Source organism: Periplaneta americana, chromosome 7 (genome assembly GCF_040183065.1).
Source record: "Periplaneta americana isolate PAMFEO1 chromosome 7, P.americana_PAMFEO1_priV1, whole genome shotgun sequence".
Taxonomy (NCBI): Eukaryota; Metazoa; Arthropoda; class Insecta; order Blattodea; family Blattidae; genus Periplaneta; species Periplaneta americana.
In genome coordinates, this window is record NC_091123.1 from 160,972,758 (window position 1) to 160,990,954 (window position 18,197).

At 35.3% G+C, this 18,197-nt stretch overlaps 2 protein-coding genes across 2 annotated transcripts in view; one reads left to right on the plus strand and one right to left on the minus strand.

The window, feature by feature from the left end:
- LOC138703658 (GTP-binding protein Di-Ras1) overlaps positions 1 to 18,197 on the minus strand; it is a 1,052,070-nt gene that overhangs the window by 70,794 nt on the left and 963,079 nt on the right. The window lies entirely within an intron of this gene.
- Positions 9,570 to 18,197, plus strand: part of LOC138703657 (pancreatic lipase-related protein 2-like) — a 228,742-nt gene continuing 220,114 nt past the window's right edge. The window contains exon 1 of the mRNA XM_069831719.1: positions 9,570 to 9,895. Coding sequence (XP_069687820.1) covers positions 9,823 to 9,895 — 73 coding nt within the window. The 5' untranslated portion in view covers positions 9,570 to 9,822. The remainder of the gene's footprint in view (positions 9,896 to 18,197) is intronic.

An 18,197-nucleotide genomic window follows, 5' to 3' on the forward strand; every position in this document is an offset into this window, starting at 1 on the left:
CGATTTGACTGTCCTTTGTTTATATCCATGGAATACGAGTAAAACGCTTCTTTTGTTTACTGTGATTTGACTGTCCTTTGTTTATATCCATGGAATACGAGTAAAACGCTTCTTTTGCTTACTGTGATTTGATTGTCCTTTGTTTAGATCCATGGAATACGAGTAAAACGCTTCTTTTGTTTACTGTGATTTGACTGTCCTTTGTTTATATCCATGGAATACGAGTAAAACGCTTCTTTTGTTTACTGCGATTTGACTGTCCTTGGTTTATATCCATGGAATACGAGTAAAACGCTTCTTTTGTTTACTGTGATTTGACTGTCCTTTGTTTATATCCATGGAATACGAGTAAAACGCTTCTTTTGTTTACTGCGATTTGACTGTCCTTTGTTTATATCCATGGAATACGAGTAAAACGCTTCTTTTGTTTACTGCGATTTGACTGTCCTTTGTTTATATCCATGGAATACGAGTAAAACGCTTCTTTTGCTTACTGTGATTTGACTGTCCTTTGTTTATATCCATGGAATATGAGGAAAACGCTTCTTTTGTTTACTGTGATTTGACTGTCCTTTGTTTATATCCATGGAATACAAGTAAAACGCTTTTTTTGTTTACTGGAATGCAGGAAGTACGAATGAAACAAGTTCAGTTCACCTGTAGTATGCGTGAATACAGACTGATATGGCGTCTCAGTGAAGATTCTGAATAGGAATCAATAAGGAAACTTCGCAACTAAAGAACAAGTCTGTATTCTCGCAGACACGAGTCCAACCAGACACTTCCGATTCAACCCAACTTATTACGTCTGCCATAGAAGAAATATATTGCTAAAATGTGAGCAAGTTTTAAGCGAAAAGTATGATACCTACGTACATATCCTTTAATAAATCTTGGTATTGACGAGACAAGACAAAAGCTCAGGATAGATCAATTGTTTCGACTTCCCAGAAGACTTTTGTTAATGCTTTTTTAAAAATGAAATTAAGGTTAAAAACAACAATTAATTTGCCTAAACTTTAAGTTTCTATGTAGTGAATGAGCCAAACGCTCTAACAGATTTCGAGTAGTCCTAATTCTACTAAAGTTATTGTAAAAAAATATCATGATATGTATACATATTACAGATCACAATCGATTCTTGTTTATAAAGTTTTTATCGTGATTCGTGTTTGCCTACATCTAACAAGCAAACATTTTGATGAGACGGATCAAAAAGTTATTTTTTTTTTTCCATCATATTAATAATATGAAAATAAGTGCTTATACAAATTTTGGCCACTCGACCGCAATTACGAAGCCATTCAGAAAAAGATTTACCCTGGGGCCGTTTACAGAAAAAAGCACAATTGCATGGAAATATTTATTGAAACAGATACAGCAATTGTTGCGCTATTTGTAAAACTTATCACCCACTGGAATTGAGACATTTGTCATACCATGAGATCAATTTTTGTATCCTTGTGTCGTAGAAGTCAGCCGTCTGAGATCGGAATCAGCATTTGATAGCAGCCTGCACCTTTCTGCCGATCCCATTACATGACAAATGTTTCAATTCCGATGGGGAATATGTTGAAAAATAGCTCAACAATTGCTGTGTATATTCCAATAAATTTTTCCAATGAAATTATGTTTTCTTTCTGTTAACTGCCCTGACGAACTTGCGATCGAGTGGCCTAAATGTGTATAAGCACTTCATTTGACATTATTAACATGATGAAAGAAAAAATTAACTTTTTTATCTGCTCCCATCAGAACGTTTGTTTGTAAGTGATGTAGGCCTATACAGGTTGTCCCATTTATCTTGTGCACCTATTATAACTGTTTTGTTTGAATAGGTATTGGAATTTTTGTTTTTGAGCGTTATATTAGAACGAGGGGCTGACATGAGTGTGGAAATTTAGTGCATGTAACTACATTATGGTACAAGATACACGTGACGTCATCAATTTTCCAAAAATAACTACATACTTTAATCATGTTACGTTGATTACACACATTAAGACGAATTCGAAAATGTATCACAATATCACCTTCCTAATCAATAACAACAACAAAACGAAACAAAATCGGACTGATCGACTTAACACTGCTACTTGTCCAGTCGATCAGTCCTAGTGAAATGGAGGAGCACACGAGAGCAGAATATTTATTTTTATTTTTATTTTATTGGGTTATTTTACGACGCTGCATCAACATCTAGGTTATTTAGCGTCTGAATGAAATGAAGGTGATAATGCCGGTGAAATGAATCCGGGGTCCAGCACCGAAAATTACCCAGCATTTGCTTGTATTGGGTTGAGGGAAAACCTCGGAAAAACTTCAACCACGTAACTTGCCCAGACCGGGATTCGAACCCGGGCCACCTGGTTTCGCGGCCAGACGCGCTGACCGTTACTCCACAGGTGTGGACGAGAGCGGAATAAGCAGACCTGATTTTCGATTACGGATGAGCCAATGGGAACAGTAGACTAGCTCACAGATTGTATCGGGCCAAGTACCCACGTAGGAGAAACGGCACATACCATTTTTCCACGACTGTTCCAAAAGTTAAGGGAAGGAGGGCACGTGGTGCCAAATCACAATTCCATTTCCACACAAATATTTTTGCTTATAACTTTCGACTCAATCATTTCCGGATCAGGGTTCCTTATCTCAAATTGATACATGTGCCCTTCGCCATCATCCCTGAAAGTTTGTAACACCACTTCGGAAACAGCCTGTATAGGGAGCACAATGGGCGAAAGCGTGCCTATGTGTGCAGACTAGAGTTGGGTCGATTCGTGAACGAATCGTTCATTCGAAGGACTAATAATAAAGAATCGTAAGAATCGATTCGTGGTATCAACGAATCGTCGTTCAAAAGAATCGTAACGAATCGTCGTTCAAAAGAATAGTAACGAATTGACATGGTATCGTAATCCACGACTGTATTTACTTGTTTGATGTAACCTGTCAACGGACATTTCCGAACCGTGCCGAATGCTCCCGAGCGAGAGTGAAATCAAAATACTGCATTTGTTAAGTATGAAAAATAATTAACACAAACCTGAAATTTGCATAGTTAAATAGAGGTGTAAGGCAAAAAACGTACTTCATAATAAGGTTCAGTTGATAAATTATAATTTAGAAACATCTTGGGTAATTTTGTAGACTAATGGAGGTCGTGCTGAATGGTTCCAGCCAATGAGAAAGAGACAATCCAATGTCTCGCCTCTTATGCCATCTATGAGAGAGATGTAGAACGTTTTTGTTCTACGCGTGGTTTGCAAAGGAAAGTGTCTTGCGACTATTCAAAAGAATAGTTGGAATCGCAGACTGGGAAGAATCGTGAACTCGTTGACGATTCAAAAGAATAGTTGGAATTGCAGACTGAGAAGAATCGTGAATGAATCGTTAGAATCGATTCGTAATGTATGATTGAATCGTTGGAATCGACTTCTGAAAAAGAATCGTGTTGCCCAATTCTAGTGCACACCCATCCCGGGTTCAGTCCTTGTAAAGCCAAACCAAACTTACAAACGACTCCGGGATTCAGTCGTTCATGCAGTCGACGTCAGTTGGGACTCTGTTTCCACATAATGACGCGATACTCACAGTATGTTCAGCTCTTTAATATATTTAAATTTAAAGCATGGATATTAAGGATGATTTGTGTAATGACTTAGCGGCAATTGCGGTGAATTTAACGACACACGAAGTGATGCGGTGCACAAACAACTTGCAGGCCTCGTGGGTCTGGCAAGATAAGTTATGCTATTGCGTCCAAGATCGTGTTGCCAGTTTATCGCTAGCAGACGACATTCTGCACGGGAAATTCCAGTGGAGTGATTCGTACTCCTCCTATTGATGTAGTGCATCAACTACGGTTAATAAGGTCAATGAATATTATGGACAGTAAAACATCGATCATACGGAAATGGGTATTTAAGAGTTGTTAATTCATTAAAAAATGAATCTGATACAACGTTAATACAGATTAATTTTATTTCCTAGAACATATCTACCTAAAAATAAATAAATAAATAAATAAATAAATAAATAAATAAATAAATAAATAAATAAATAAATAAATAAATAAATAAATAAATAAGTAAATAAATAAATAAACAGATGAATGAATGAATGAATGAATAAATAAATGAATGAATGAATAAATGAATGAATAAATAATTAAATAAATAAATAAATAAATGAATAAATAAATAAATGAATAAATAAATTAATAAATGAATGAATAAATAAATAAATAAATAAATAAATAAATAAATAAATAAATAAATAAATAAGTAGTCAGACAGACAGATAGACAGATAATTACATAGATTGCTAACTAGTAATGTAATAATAATAATAATAATAATAATAATAATAATAGGTAGATAGATAGATAGATAGATAGATAGATAGATAGATAGATAGATAGATAGATAGATAGATAGATAGATAGATAGATAGATAGATAGATAGATAGATAGATAGATAGATAGATAGATAGATAGATAGATAGATAGATAGATAGATAGATAGATAGATAGATAGATAGATAGATAGATAGATAGATAGATAGATAGATAGATAGATAGATAGATAGATAGATAGATAGATAGATAGATAGATTAGATTAGAGAAATAGACAGACAGACAGACAGACAGACAGACAGGCAGGCAGGCAGGCAGGCAGGCAGGCAGGCAGGCAGGCAGGCAGGCAGGCAGATAGACAGACAGACAGACAGATAGATAGATAGATGAATTTAATGTCATTCAGCGATTTACAGCCATAGACAACGTCAGATATATATATATATATATATATATATATATATATATATATATATATATATATATAATACATGGCTAGTACAATATGAATAAATGTAAGAATAAAAAAAATAAATATACGGTCACCAGGTAATCACAAACACAGGTTAAAAGTTTTAAAAGAAATAGTATAAAACCAGGTTAAATTGTACAGATTTGTCAAATACATAAGGTTAAAACAAATAGTATCTAAAACGTAATATTGCTAAAATCATTGACACTGTAGATTGGATTTGTGCCATCAAAGTCCTTCTCACCATCCTTCTGAAAGTAAAATATGACGTGTTTCTTATATGCAATGGTAAAGAATTATAAAGTTTATAAGATATGGAAATAAAACTATTGCTTGTGGTACTATATTTGTACTTGGTGAAATATATGTCAAGTCTGGAACGGGTAGGATAATTATGAATGGGTGAACAAGTAGGAAGATTATGCACATTATGCTTAACATACAGAAGGCAATCGAGAATAAACATTGACGGCAACGTAAGTATTCCTAGTTGTACAAAAAGTGGTTTACAATGAGTTCTAGAAGAGACACCACAAATAATTCTCACTGCTCTCTTTTGAAGGATAAACAACTTAGAAACCCAAATAATAATAATGATAATAATGATAATAATAATAATAATAATAATAATAATAATAATAATAACAATAATAATAGTAATAGTCCACATCTGCGGAGTGGGGGACAGAGGCTAATTGGAATTCCCGGTCTCTGATCGGGTCAAAAACCCTGATATAACTGATATTTAACCCTTGTTGTGAATTTAGGTGAAATCCGTAGGGCCTAATTAGTCAAATCCACTCTCTTCGCCTCCACGTTGGAGCCCCCTGGGATCTTTTTAAGGCGCAAAAGATAGAGTAGTGTGCGAAAAGCAAGGCAAGCTGTCGTATTTATCTATCCCAAGAAAACCTGCAAACATGGAAATAAGCATCTTCTGCGGATCTCTGGAAAAAGAACTAAGGAAGAGACTAGTGAAGTACTTTGTACGGAGTATGGCATTGTATGGGGCAGAACCATGGAGATTACGGCGAAGTGAAGAGAAGCGAATAGAAGCATTTGAAATGTGGACATGGAGAAGAATAGAACGTGTGAAGTGGACAGACAGAATAAGAAATGAAGCTGTGTTGGAAAGAGTGGGTGAAGAAAGAGTCATGCTGAAACTGATCAGGAAGAGAAAAAGGAATTGGTTGGGGCACTGGCGAGAAGAAACTGCCTACTGAAGGATGCACTGGAAGGAATGGTGAACGGGAGAAGAGTTCGGTGTAGAATAAGATACCAGTTGATAGACATTAAGATATATGGACATGGATGGGCAACTCGTGTTCACAAAGTGGTAAAAAAACCTTGAAAGAGAGAAAGACAGACGGAGCCAGCCGCAGCAGTTACAAGTTGTTTGTAGTTTCCCTCCAAAAGCAGTTCACTGCAACGGTGCGCTCTGGAGGCTCATGCAGGAGGTCGTGATTTGAATTTCAGAATGACGCAAGGTACAATAATTATAGTAATTTTAGACAGGCTATACCTAAACACACATAACAAAATTATATTATTTCCTAGCTTTGTAAATTAGTTTAGTACTGGAAACACAAACTGAATACAACCTTTTCAAGATTCAACGAACATAACTGCAACACTAATTATTTATTATTACACTATTTGCTAATATTTCTTATTATAAGTCTCATTTGAAACGTAGAACGCGAGAATTTTCAAGTCCTTATACATTAAAGAGTATTCCTCTGTTCTCAGAAAGGTAATAGTTGTATTCGCAATCACAAATTCAAGGAAGTATTTTTCACATGTCACGGCAGATGAAATAAACTTACTTCTAAGCTCTTTCTGTACATTGGGACCTTTTACACTTCTTTCTTGTATTAAACTCTGACTCAAGTATATACAGTATATATGGAACCAAGGAGTATATTTGGAAATTCTGACTTAGGCAGCATTAAGAACAGTTCGATCTTTACTAAAACCTTCACTGTGTTTATTTGTAACATAAAATCTACAGTGCTTGGGAAAAGTGGCATAAGTCAGTTTTCACAAACATTTTTTATTGATTTATTGACAACTTACGGAACATCTGCTCGCTTGGGAAAAGAGACGTAAGTATTTCTCCCATTACAATAATTCATACAGAAGAAAATAAAATCGACATTAACCAGTGTGAAGAGAGTTTTTTCCTTCTCCTGTAAAATTAACATTTTTGATTTGTGCCACTTTTCCCGAGCACTACAAAAATGTCATGCGTAAGAAAGTGTAATAGAACGTAATACAAGCTTTACCTCCCTTCTTAATAAAAAAATCTTTCTCTATCGACTCATCATTAAAGGGAAATGATCTGGGGATTATATATTTTTTTACTTAAAACGAGCCGCCACTTACTGCAGACGCGAGCAAACTTGTATACAGACACTACAGTACAGAGCCCGTTCTACCTGCACTGAGGTTGTGTTCACACTTCGAGAGCACGAGTTGCCCACCCATGTATATGGATCATATGAGGAAACAAAGAAGAAGGCAGAAAATAGGAAAGATTGGAGAGAGCTGGGTTTGCAGTGAAAGACCTGCCCTTGGGCAGTACACTGAATGAAATGAATGAATTTAACGACGTTGTATCAACTACTAGGTCATTTACTGTCGATGGGATTGGTGATAAGGAGATGGTATTTCATGAGATGAGGTCGAAGTTTCGCCATAGATTACTTGACATTCACCTTACGATTGGCGAAAACTACGTAATTAGTGCAAGCGAGAATCGAACCCTGCCCGAGCGCAACTCTGGATCGGCAGGGTAGCGCCTTAACCGACTGAGCTACGCCGGTGGCAGTTATATCAAATCTGAGTGGCTCTACTTTGAAATAAAATCAGTCCCGTTTACATCATCAGGTCTGGCAGGAATCAGAACTCGGAATCTCTGTGATCCATCAACTGCAGTACGACCACAGTCTAGTATATACAGTCACGAAGCTCAATACGTAGTAAATATGCAAACATTAGATCAGGTATGCTCATTCTCTGACTCCCGATTACGTTCTGTAATCACAGCCTTCCAATGTAGAGCGTGCTGTTCCCCGTTCGAAGCTCGACGGATGACTGCAGAAGGCAGTTCAAGTACTTAGTAAACGCACGAACAGTGCGGGACAAGACACAGTTAAAAACCTTCTGTAAGCAAACGATCATTCCGTACAGTGTGGGAGGAAGACTATTTCTGTTTTACGTTCGGTGAAAACGGAAAGTGATTACTATATTGTAAGGTACTGTCAGGAATACTACTGAGCAACATAAAACTACATTATAGGCTCTGCTACCCAGAACATGCCGAAGTGACAGAGAAGCTGTTTTCTGTAATATAGCCTATTTTCATATACCAACATTATTATTATTATTATTATTATTATTATTATTATTATTATTATTATTATTATTATTATTATTATTTTATTAGACCTATTATTATTACTATTATTATTGTTATTGTGGTGATTTTATTCCAGCAGAAATAGATATTTTAATAAATAATTTTTCAGGGATGCAACGTGCACTACAGCTTCAAGAATTGAAAGCAATTCGTGAAAGGCCAAACATTGAAGAGAGTCTAATAATTCAGAGTCTATATTTTGGAGCAAGTTAACCTATGTAGTATGTTGGGAATTAGCTAAGACACTAAAACCCTTCACGGATGGTGAACTTGTAAAGAGATGTATGGTGCCAGAACAAAACATAGTTAATTATGTCTCTGTACTGCAACAGTTCAAATGTGAATTCACAGAACATAGTTTTAGTGATTTTAGACGTATGGAGAGTGATATTAGTATTTTTGTCAATCTTTTCATAAATTTAGTACAATCCGTGAGAGTGCAATTCCAGGACGAGTTAATTGATTTACTAAGTAACGTAGAATCCAGAACTAAATGCAGAGAATATGACTTGACAAGCACAGAATTATTTAAAAAATGAACAAAACTAAATATTACAAGATGAGCTTATTCGTTGCCACTATGTTAGCTACCTTCGCCTCGACATATGTGTGCGAACAATTATTTTCGAGAATAAAGGTTGCTAAATCCAAACATAGGTACCGATTAACAGATGGGCATCTTTAGCGCATTGCAGTAAATTCGTTGGAAATAGATTCCCGATTACTTGCAGAAAAGAATGCAGATGTTGAATAGACCGCAAAGTAGACTATATGGTGGAATATGAAAATGTTATTATCTATGATATTATTATATCATAACCATATTAAATATAATAAATAATGTAATAACTGAATATTGCAGTGTGTACTCTTTCCGTTTTCAAATTCAGTTTATTATCCGTATTTGTAAGAGTGTAAGAACTATGCCACGGGCGGTGCTGCAATGTAGTTGCGGAGCCCAGTCCGTACACAGTGTGTGTTATGCAGTGCAGCATCATCCGTGTAATCGGGGCTTTTACAATTTTGAGCATACCTGCATTAGATAGTTGCTCACCACTAGGATCGCTAATATCGCCTCATTACAGACAATGCGAAATAGTACTTGCACAGTCTATTGTTTCTAGCACCCTCAAAACTCAAGCTTCGTGACTTATATAGTAGTCTGTGGTACGACTAAGCCGATAGTAACACGAATCACCAATTAGTTCAAACAGTTACGTGTCTGGACGGTAGCTGTGGTTAGAAGACGACAGTGACGTCATGTTACGTATGCGAATATCGCTGTTTTATTGGCTCATTCACGTATAGCAGGCAAAGGGAGGAATCACTTGAATTCCAAAGCTGACAAAGAACGCGGCTCGTTGTTGCAGCCGTCGGAATCCACTCCAGGTGGCCAGCCACAAGCTCACTCGCAGCTCAGCGGACCTTCCAGCTGCTGCAGTCCGTGCGTGACGGATCGCGAATTAGTTCAGTTTGCAGCGGCATCGAGACTTAGTGGAAGTGTGATTGTTTTGTTGCTGTTGTGTATTGTGTTTTGTTTCTTGTGTGAAGTTTCCGGTTAAGGCCGGCGATGGGCATCCAAAAAACCCGCCTGCTGTGTGTAATCAACATGATGCCACTCATCGCCATGCTCTTATTACTGGGTGAGTTATGACAGAGTATTTATATCACACGTCGCTTTTCGTTGCGCTTTAAATAAATGTTATTTGTGATCTTAAGTGTGGGTCTTCCACACTGAATTCTGTGCTGATAGCTAAGATGAAGTTTAGCGGCTCGCAAAAGTTAAATACAGCTGTGTACGCGACATTAGTTACGTAGAGAAGGCGGGAAGGTAGAAATTCCATGATTTTCTTGATGTTGACACCAAACTATTACACTTTTATTACGTCATACTGGGTCTACTTTTGACCAATAAAACGGTACGAAAGGATGTGTTTCAACCAATAATGGCTATTTATCGCTATAATTTTATCATTTCCCTAGCATTTGTTTATTTCTCTCACTTCCTTAGCATTTTTTTTGGTCAAGTTTCGGTCTCCTACGGCCACTTCCAATGGACACCTAACGAATATTCACACGTTTATTAATGGGATTGTGGCGCTGGAAATCAATTTAGAACACATTTCAATTTTTATTGTACAATATAAATGCAATTACCACTAAAATGACACAATAATTCTAGCAGATAACACAGAAACAACTTTGGAATAGTAATATGCGTTACAAGAGCGGTATGTTGACGCTTTCATGTTCGAGGAAAAGATTGAAAAAGCGAAACGTAGTTGAGCTTTTTTTAATTTCCGAGAACATGAAAACAAACATACCGCTCGTGTATCGTAAATTATTTTGTGCGAAGATCGTTTATTACATACCGGAAAGAGGATTTTCTAATTAGTTGCAATGAAATCTCCATCTTGGTTTCTGTTTAATGACGGCAACTTTGGAATACCAAAATATCCATCTTCAACATTGTTGCTATAAAATGTTTTCTGTGTTTACTATACTCCAGCAGGCCGTGATATACGTCTGTCTTCCCCCCCCCCCCCCCAATCTATAAATGCGAACTTAAAGTAAACGGCAAGATTATGTAATGATTTATTTTTTAATTTTAATATTTTAACAATATTATTTATATAACATATTGCAGTAATAACATCGGCAGCTTGTTGATTTTTTCACGGCTTCCTTAATGTTACTTGTATCAGGAATGCAATAAATTTGTGGAGTAGTAGACTTTACTTAATTTTTGCAAATATTTAAAAACAATTATTAACAGTGCAATTTAGGTGAAATTGCAGTGGTAAGTTTCCAATTTATAATTATTACTATGTTAAACGTCTCTAAAAATAATATGTTAAAAGCCTAAAGCAGTAAAATGAATGTCGCGCTTAAGCGGTAAGAAGAGGGAAATTGTTATGTGTGTTACGTTGGGAATACTGAATGTGGTATTTCACACTTACCGCGTATTGGTTTTGTGCGGAATGCAAGCAAATACGCACGATCTCGCACAAACGTAATTAACAGAGTCGCAGTTTCACTTCACTTCCACTAGATGACTCTTGAGTTCCAGCAGACGCGACAACATCGGCAAACGAAATGAAACTGTGAGGAATGTTACAACAGATGTGCTAAACGTTAGGAATGTTACAATACTATGTGTGTAGCACGTTAGGTTAGGTTAGGTTAGGTTTTTATTTTTTATTTTATTGGGTTATTTTACGACGCTGTATCAACATCTAGGTTATTTAGCGTCTGAATGATATGAAGGTGATAATGCCGGTGAAATGAGTTCGGGGTCCAATATTTGCTCGTATTGGATTGAGGGAAAACCCCGGAAAAACCTCAACCAGGTAACTTGCCCCGAGAGGGATTCGAACCCGGGCCACCTGGTTTCGCAGCCAGATGCGCTGACCGTTACTCCACAGGTGTGGACGATTAGGTTTTGTTAGGTGTGTAAGATAATATGAATGGTTACCACAGTTGGCGACACTGCAATCATTCTCCCACTCCCCCTCAAATAACGTCACAACGACGGAATATGGCCGCCTTCTTCCTCCAAGTACGACGATTTTCCTATATAAGTAAGACCTATTTAGGGCGGGTCCACAGCTCTCCCAGTGATCACATCGAGTTCCTACTACTCCACACTACAAAACTAAGGTATTTTCAGTGTTTGTTTTTAATTCCCAATACTGGCAATACATGACTGAAGCTTCACCCTTTTTTTTCCAACATTTCAAACTGCAAATTCTTTACGGTACTATAAAACATGCTTTGCGATCGTCATTTGTTTACCGCATGGACAGTAAACTGAAAATTGCGGCTCCGTACAAACGTTTTGGTGAAGCTAACATTAGTGAAATAGAATTTCAGTAAGTCAATTAATGCATATTTTATTGTATTAGAATACTATATTTCTTCTAATCTTTATATACTTTCTTCTGTTTTTATTACCTCCGTCTCATTTGTTTCTTTGTTTGCCAACATTTCAAATTGCAAATTTTTTACAGTACTCTAAAACATGGTTTGCGATCGTCATTTGTTTACCGCATAGATAGTTAACTGAAAATGGCGGCTCCGGTCAAATTTCGGGGAAGCTAACTTTAGTGAAATAGAATTTTAGTAAGTCAATTAATATTTTATTGTATTAGAGTACTATATTTCTTCTAATCTTTATATACTTTCCTACCGTTGCTTCTCAAGAAGAATTTAGTGCAGTCGCTCTTGATGCCCCATTTTGATTACTGTGATACTCTCTACACTGACCGTAACATGAGACTGACAGACAGACTACAGCGTGTTCATAATGCATGTGTTCGATTTATTTGCAACGTCCGTAGATCTGACCGTATCACACCTTCACTAAATATGCTGTCCTGGGCCCGTTTCAAAGTGCCAAGAACTATTCACTCTCTCACTTTACTCTTCATCAAACCTCTAACCCTAACTACTTAGCTTCTCGTTTTCAACATTTGTCCTCATATCACGAAATAGATATTCGCTCACAACACCATATCACACTCTCCATTCCTAAACACAGAACATCCTTCTACTCTTCATCTTTCACCGTCTCTGCAGCTCATCTCTGGAATTCTCTACCACAACATGTCAGAGACGGTTTGACATTGTGTAGTTTCAAAAATAAATTAAAATTGCACTTTTTCAATTCAGATTCCTTTCAGATATAAGCACTTTTCTCTGCCATAGTTTTGTAAAAATATAGGCTATATATCTCTTTCCTTCCTTTGCCCTTTTTGTTGTCTTTATTAGCCGATGAATTTATTATCATAGCCTTTCTATTGTGAATTTTATTTAATTTTCTTATTTCTTTTCTTTTTCATTATTATTTTATTACATTCCATTTTGTTATATTCTTCCTTACGTTTTCCATACTAACCATTTGTACTAAATGAGTTGTTTTTACTATATTCCAATGTATTTTACTTTATTTTTTTCTATTATGGTATTATTTTCATGTTGTTTAGTGTCGATTTTATTATGCTATTATTATTATTATTATTATTATTTTTTTTTGTAATATGTTAGTATTCTGTTCTTTAACTTTTTGTTAAATTTTAACTGCTTGTATACTTTGTGACCAGGTAGAGTGTAAGAGAAGGCCCTATGGCCTTAACTCTGCCAGTATAAATAAAGAATTATTGTTATTATTATTATTATTATTATTATTATTATTATTATTATTATTATTATTATTATTATTATTTTCTTCTAATCGTGTAATAGTCAATTGAATCCCACTCGAGTTTTCATTTTCTGTAGACTATTACACTCTTACTACGTCACACTACTTTTGACCAATAAAACGGTACGAAAGGACGTATTTCAACCAATCATGGCTGCTTATCGCACAATTTTATCGCGTCCCTAGCATTTGTTTAATTTTATCGCGTCCCTAGCATTTGTTTCTTTGTTTGCCAACATTTGAAACTGCGCTGGTCTGGACGTCAAAAAAAATTATATATATATATATATATATATATATATATATATATATATAATTACAAACCACTCCAGTCGATGCACAGCACTTTCAAATATGACTCGCATTGGCATTCAAGAACAAGAGTCCACACCTGTGGAGTAACGGTCAACGAGTCTGGCTGTGAAACCAGGTGGCCCGGGTTCGAATCCCGGTCGGGGCAAGTTACCTGGTTGAGGTTTTTTCCGGGGTTTTTCCTCAACCCAATACGAGCAAATGCTGGGTAACTTTCGGTGCTGGACCCCGGACTCATTTCACCGGCATTATCACCTTCATATCATTCAGACGCTAAATAACCTAGATGTTGATACAGCGTCGTAAAATAACCCTATAAAAAAAAAAGAACAAGAATTAATAAAAATCACTGATCATAGCTATGCATCTTCTGAAATCCGATTTACAAATAAATGAAGAGCACCATTCGGAAATCCTGAATAAGTTGAATGCACCATGTAGGCCTAAATCAACGAGTTCCACTTCTATTACGCGCACGTCCAATATAACATCAATTGAACCACCAACCACATTCAAATTTGAAAATTGTACATTCAATAATTATTCCTTTTAAAATTATTCATGTTTATTTTTTATGTCATCGTCGTTAATTAAAACTTTTCTAACACTTGTATATATTAGTTAGGTTATGTTATAGCTTCTGCTATATGATATTAAGGATAGTCACGTATTAGAGATTGTTTAATATTAAGATTTATTGAAAATCATCTGTCAAGTGACGTTGATTACTGGGATTCGGATAATTGAAGTGGAATGTTGCATTTTAATAAAAATGAAACTGAATCAACAAAGCCTTCTTGACTAGTAACATTGCCATCGTGTATAATAGATGGAGAACTTCTCGACGAGAAGGCATTGCTCACTACTGCCATCTATCATGCATCTAGCGTAATATTTGTAATGTTGAGATGATACAATAATACATTTGAAGACAGTTGTATTTTCGTAAGTCAATTAATATTTTATTGTATTGGAGTACTTCGTTACTTCTAATCTTTATATACTTTCTTCTAATCGTGTAATAGTCAATTAAATCCCACTCGAGTTTTGATTTTCTCTAGATAAATCAAAACGTCTAGTGAGGTTACTGTTGATAAATCAAAACCTTTAGTGAGATTACTCTTGAAAAAAAAATGCACGGTACAGTGTTTAAATCCTATCAATAAAATCAACTTCCAAAGAGAGTAAATAACGTAGATACTGAATAATACCTAGTACATACCATAGTATTATCATTTTTATTTCAATACAACCCGATAGGAGGAGCCAGGCGGTGTTGACGATGACGTTGAACTTACGTTGGACAAAGAAAAAAAATGAATAAAGAATTTAAAAAATAGTTTTATAGAAGTGAAAAAAAAATATTTTTACCATTTTTTTGACATTCCGGGACAAATATAACTCGACACAGAACACACCATTAAAATCTAGAACAATCCTTGGAAATCCAGGACATCTGGCAACCGTGGTCGGGACTCGGTTTCGCAGAATTCATAGTGGCAGCATTTTGTACCACTTGAGCTAAAGGCTGGAGATGCATGCTATAATTGTCGAAGGGAGACGTCGAGGTGGGCCGCCGGCTTGACCTCACTGACTTGTCAATTAAAAATAAATGCTGTAATGAGGCGACGCTCACACAGACTTGAGTACTGCCGAACTTACATAGCACAAGACTCGATCGTTGTGCAGGACGTGGTATTCAAGAGGGAACGGATATCTTCAAGGTCATTCAGATTTTGACACAGCGGTCCTGTAGAGGAATTTATCCCAACACTTCTACTATTTATTTACATATCATTTCACAGTTATTCAGCATATAATATCTTTTATAGGCCTACTGAATCTCTTCTGTAGTTAAAATAAGCTTTAAATAATTATTTATGTAACTAATAATAATACTAATAATAATAATAATAATAATAATAATAATAAGTAATGATAATAATAATAAACAGTAATTTCTTTATTTAGAATATTAACGTGTAAAACAACAGTGGAAGGCCAATTACAGTTTAGCACAAGATACAAAACAAAACAAAACAAAACAAAACAGAAGAAATGATGATGAGAATGAATGATAGAAATTGTAGTGAGATGGATAATAATAATAATAATAATAATAATAATAATAATAATAATAATAATAATAATAATAAGTAATGATAATAATAATAAACAGTAATTTCTTTATTTAGAATATTAACGTGTAAAACAACAGTGGAAGGCCAATTACAGTTTAGCACAAGATACAAAACAAAACAAAACAAAACAAAACAAAACAGAAGAAATGATGATGAGAATGAATGATAGAAATTGTAGTGAGATGGATAATAATAATAATAATAATAATAATAATAATAATAATAATAAGTAATGATAATAATAATAAACAGTAATTTTTTATTTAGAATATTAACGTGTAAAACAACAGTGGAAGGCCAATTACAGTTTAGCACAAGATACAAAACAAAACAAAACAAAACAAAACAGAAGAAATGATGATGAGAATGAATGATAGAAATTGTAGTGAGATGGATAATAATAGTAATAATAATAATAATAATAATAATAATAATAATAATAATAATAATAAACAGTAATGATAATAATTCCATCCATCCACCCTACCCCACCCACCCACCCACCCACCCAGCCACCCATCCATCCATCCATCCATCCATCCATCCATCCATCCATCCATCCATCCATCCATCCATCCATCCATCCATCCATCCATCCATCCATCTATCTATCTATCTATCTATCTATCTATCTATCTATCTATCTATCTATCTATCTATCTATCTATCTATCTATCTATCTATCTATCTATCTATCTATCTATCTATCTATCTATCTATCTATCTATCTATCTATCTATCTATCTATCTATCTATCTATCTATCTATCTATCTATAATATTAACGTGCAAAACAACAGCACAAGGCGAATTACAGTTTAGCACAAGGCACAAAACAAAACAGCAGAAATGATGATGAGAATGAATTATAGAAATGGCAGTGAGATGGAATACAATCAATATAATAGTCATCATTAACCTTTGACCAAATGCAACAAAATAAATAGCGATATCTGATAATAAAACAAGTAAGGATATATCATGATAAACTCAAAAGTGTATACTACACATTAAATGGATCCAAGCTTAATCCTTACGATGTCTATGATCTCACGGAAGTGTGCAACAAATCAAATTTAATCTCTGAGGAATATGTAACGGAAACTAACATATAGGTACTTTCGCAGAACTAATAAACATATTGAGCTATTTTCCGCTTTTGCTATACATCTAATTCCTCATAATTGAAGACCTCTTCGGAATAAGGATGCAGCCAATAAAACTACAGGGTGTAAGGGGTATAAGTGCCATTTTTTAAACTGATCATTAATCATGTCATAAGGAAGAAAAAAATGTCCTTACAATTTTTTTCTAATTGAAATATTTAACCAATTATTAAATTTACAATGTTAGACGTTTTGCAACGTTGCTCAAGCGGGTACAGACATACCGGTACAAAACAGATGCTCTGTTCTAATGCAGGAGCGAACTATGACAATACTGTTGTTTACATAAAACGAGCAGTTGAAATATTTTCTTCAAACGTTCAAGAAGTTTACTGAGCAGTAAAACAGTTGAAAGACACTCAGAAACAAAATACAGTAAATTAATTTATGTTGCACCATTGTAACAGTAACAAATATAAATTACACTCGGGAGAAAATTAAACGCAGAATAAATATGGGAAATGCGTGTTATTATTCGGTTGAGAAGCTCTTATCATCCAGTCTGCTGCCCAAAAATCTGAAAGTTAGAATTTATAAAACAGTTCTATTACCGGTTCTTCTGTATGGTTGTGAAACTTGGACTCTCACTCTGAGAGAGGAACATAGGTTAAGGGTGTTTGAGAATAAGGTGCTTAGAAATATATTTGGGGTTAAGCGGGATGAAGTTACAGGAGAATGGGGAAAGTTACACAACACAGAACTGCACGCATTGTATTCTTCACCTAACATAATTAGGAACTTAAAATCCAGACGTTTGAGATGGGCAGGGCATGTAGCACGTATGGGCGAATCCAGAAATGCATATAGAGTGTTAGTTGGGAGACCGGAGGGGAAAAAGACCTTTAGGGAGGCCGAGACGTAGATGGGAGGATAATATTAAAATGTATTTGAGGGAGGTGGGGTGTGATGATAGAGACTGGATTAATCTTGCACAGGATAGGGACTAATGGCGGGCTTATGTGAGGGCGGCAATGAACCTTCGGGTTCCTTAAAAGCCATTTGTAAGTAAGTAAGTATGTTGCACCATTGTATTGAATTTTACCTAAATTATAGGCCTACTGTATTTTATATGAATAAAAGGTCGTGAAACGAATTAATCTGAGTTTGCATTGCCTTTTATGGAG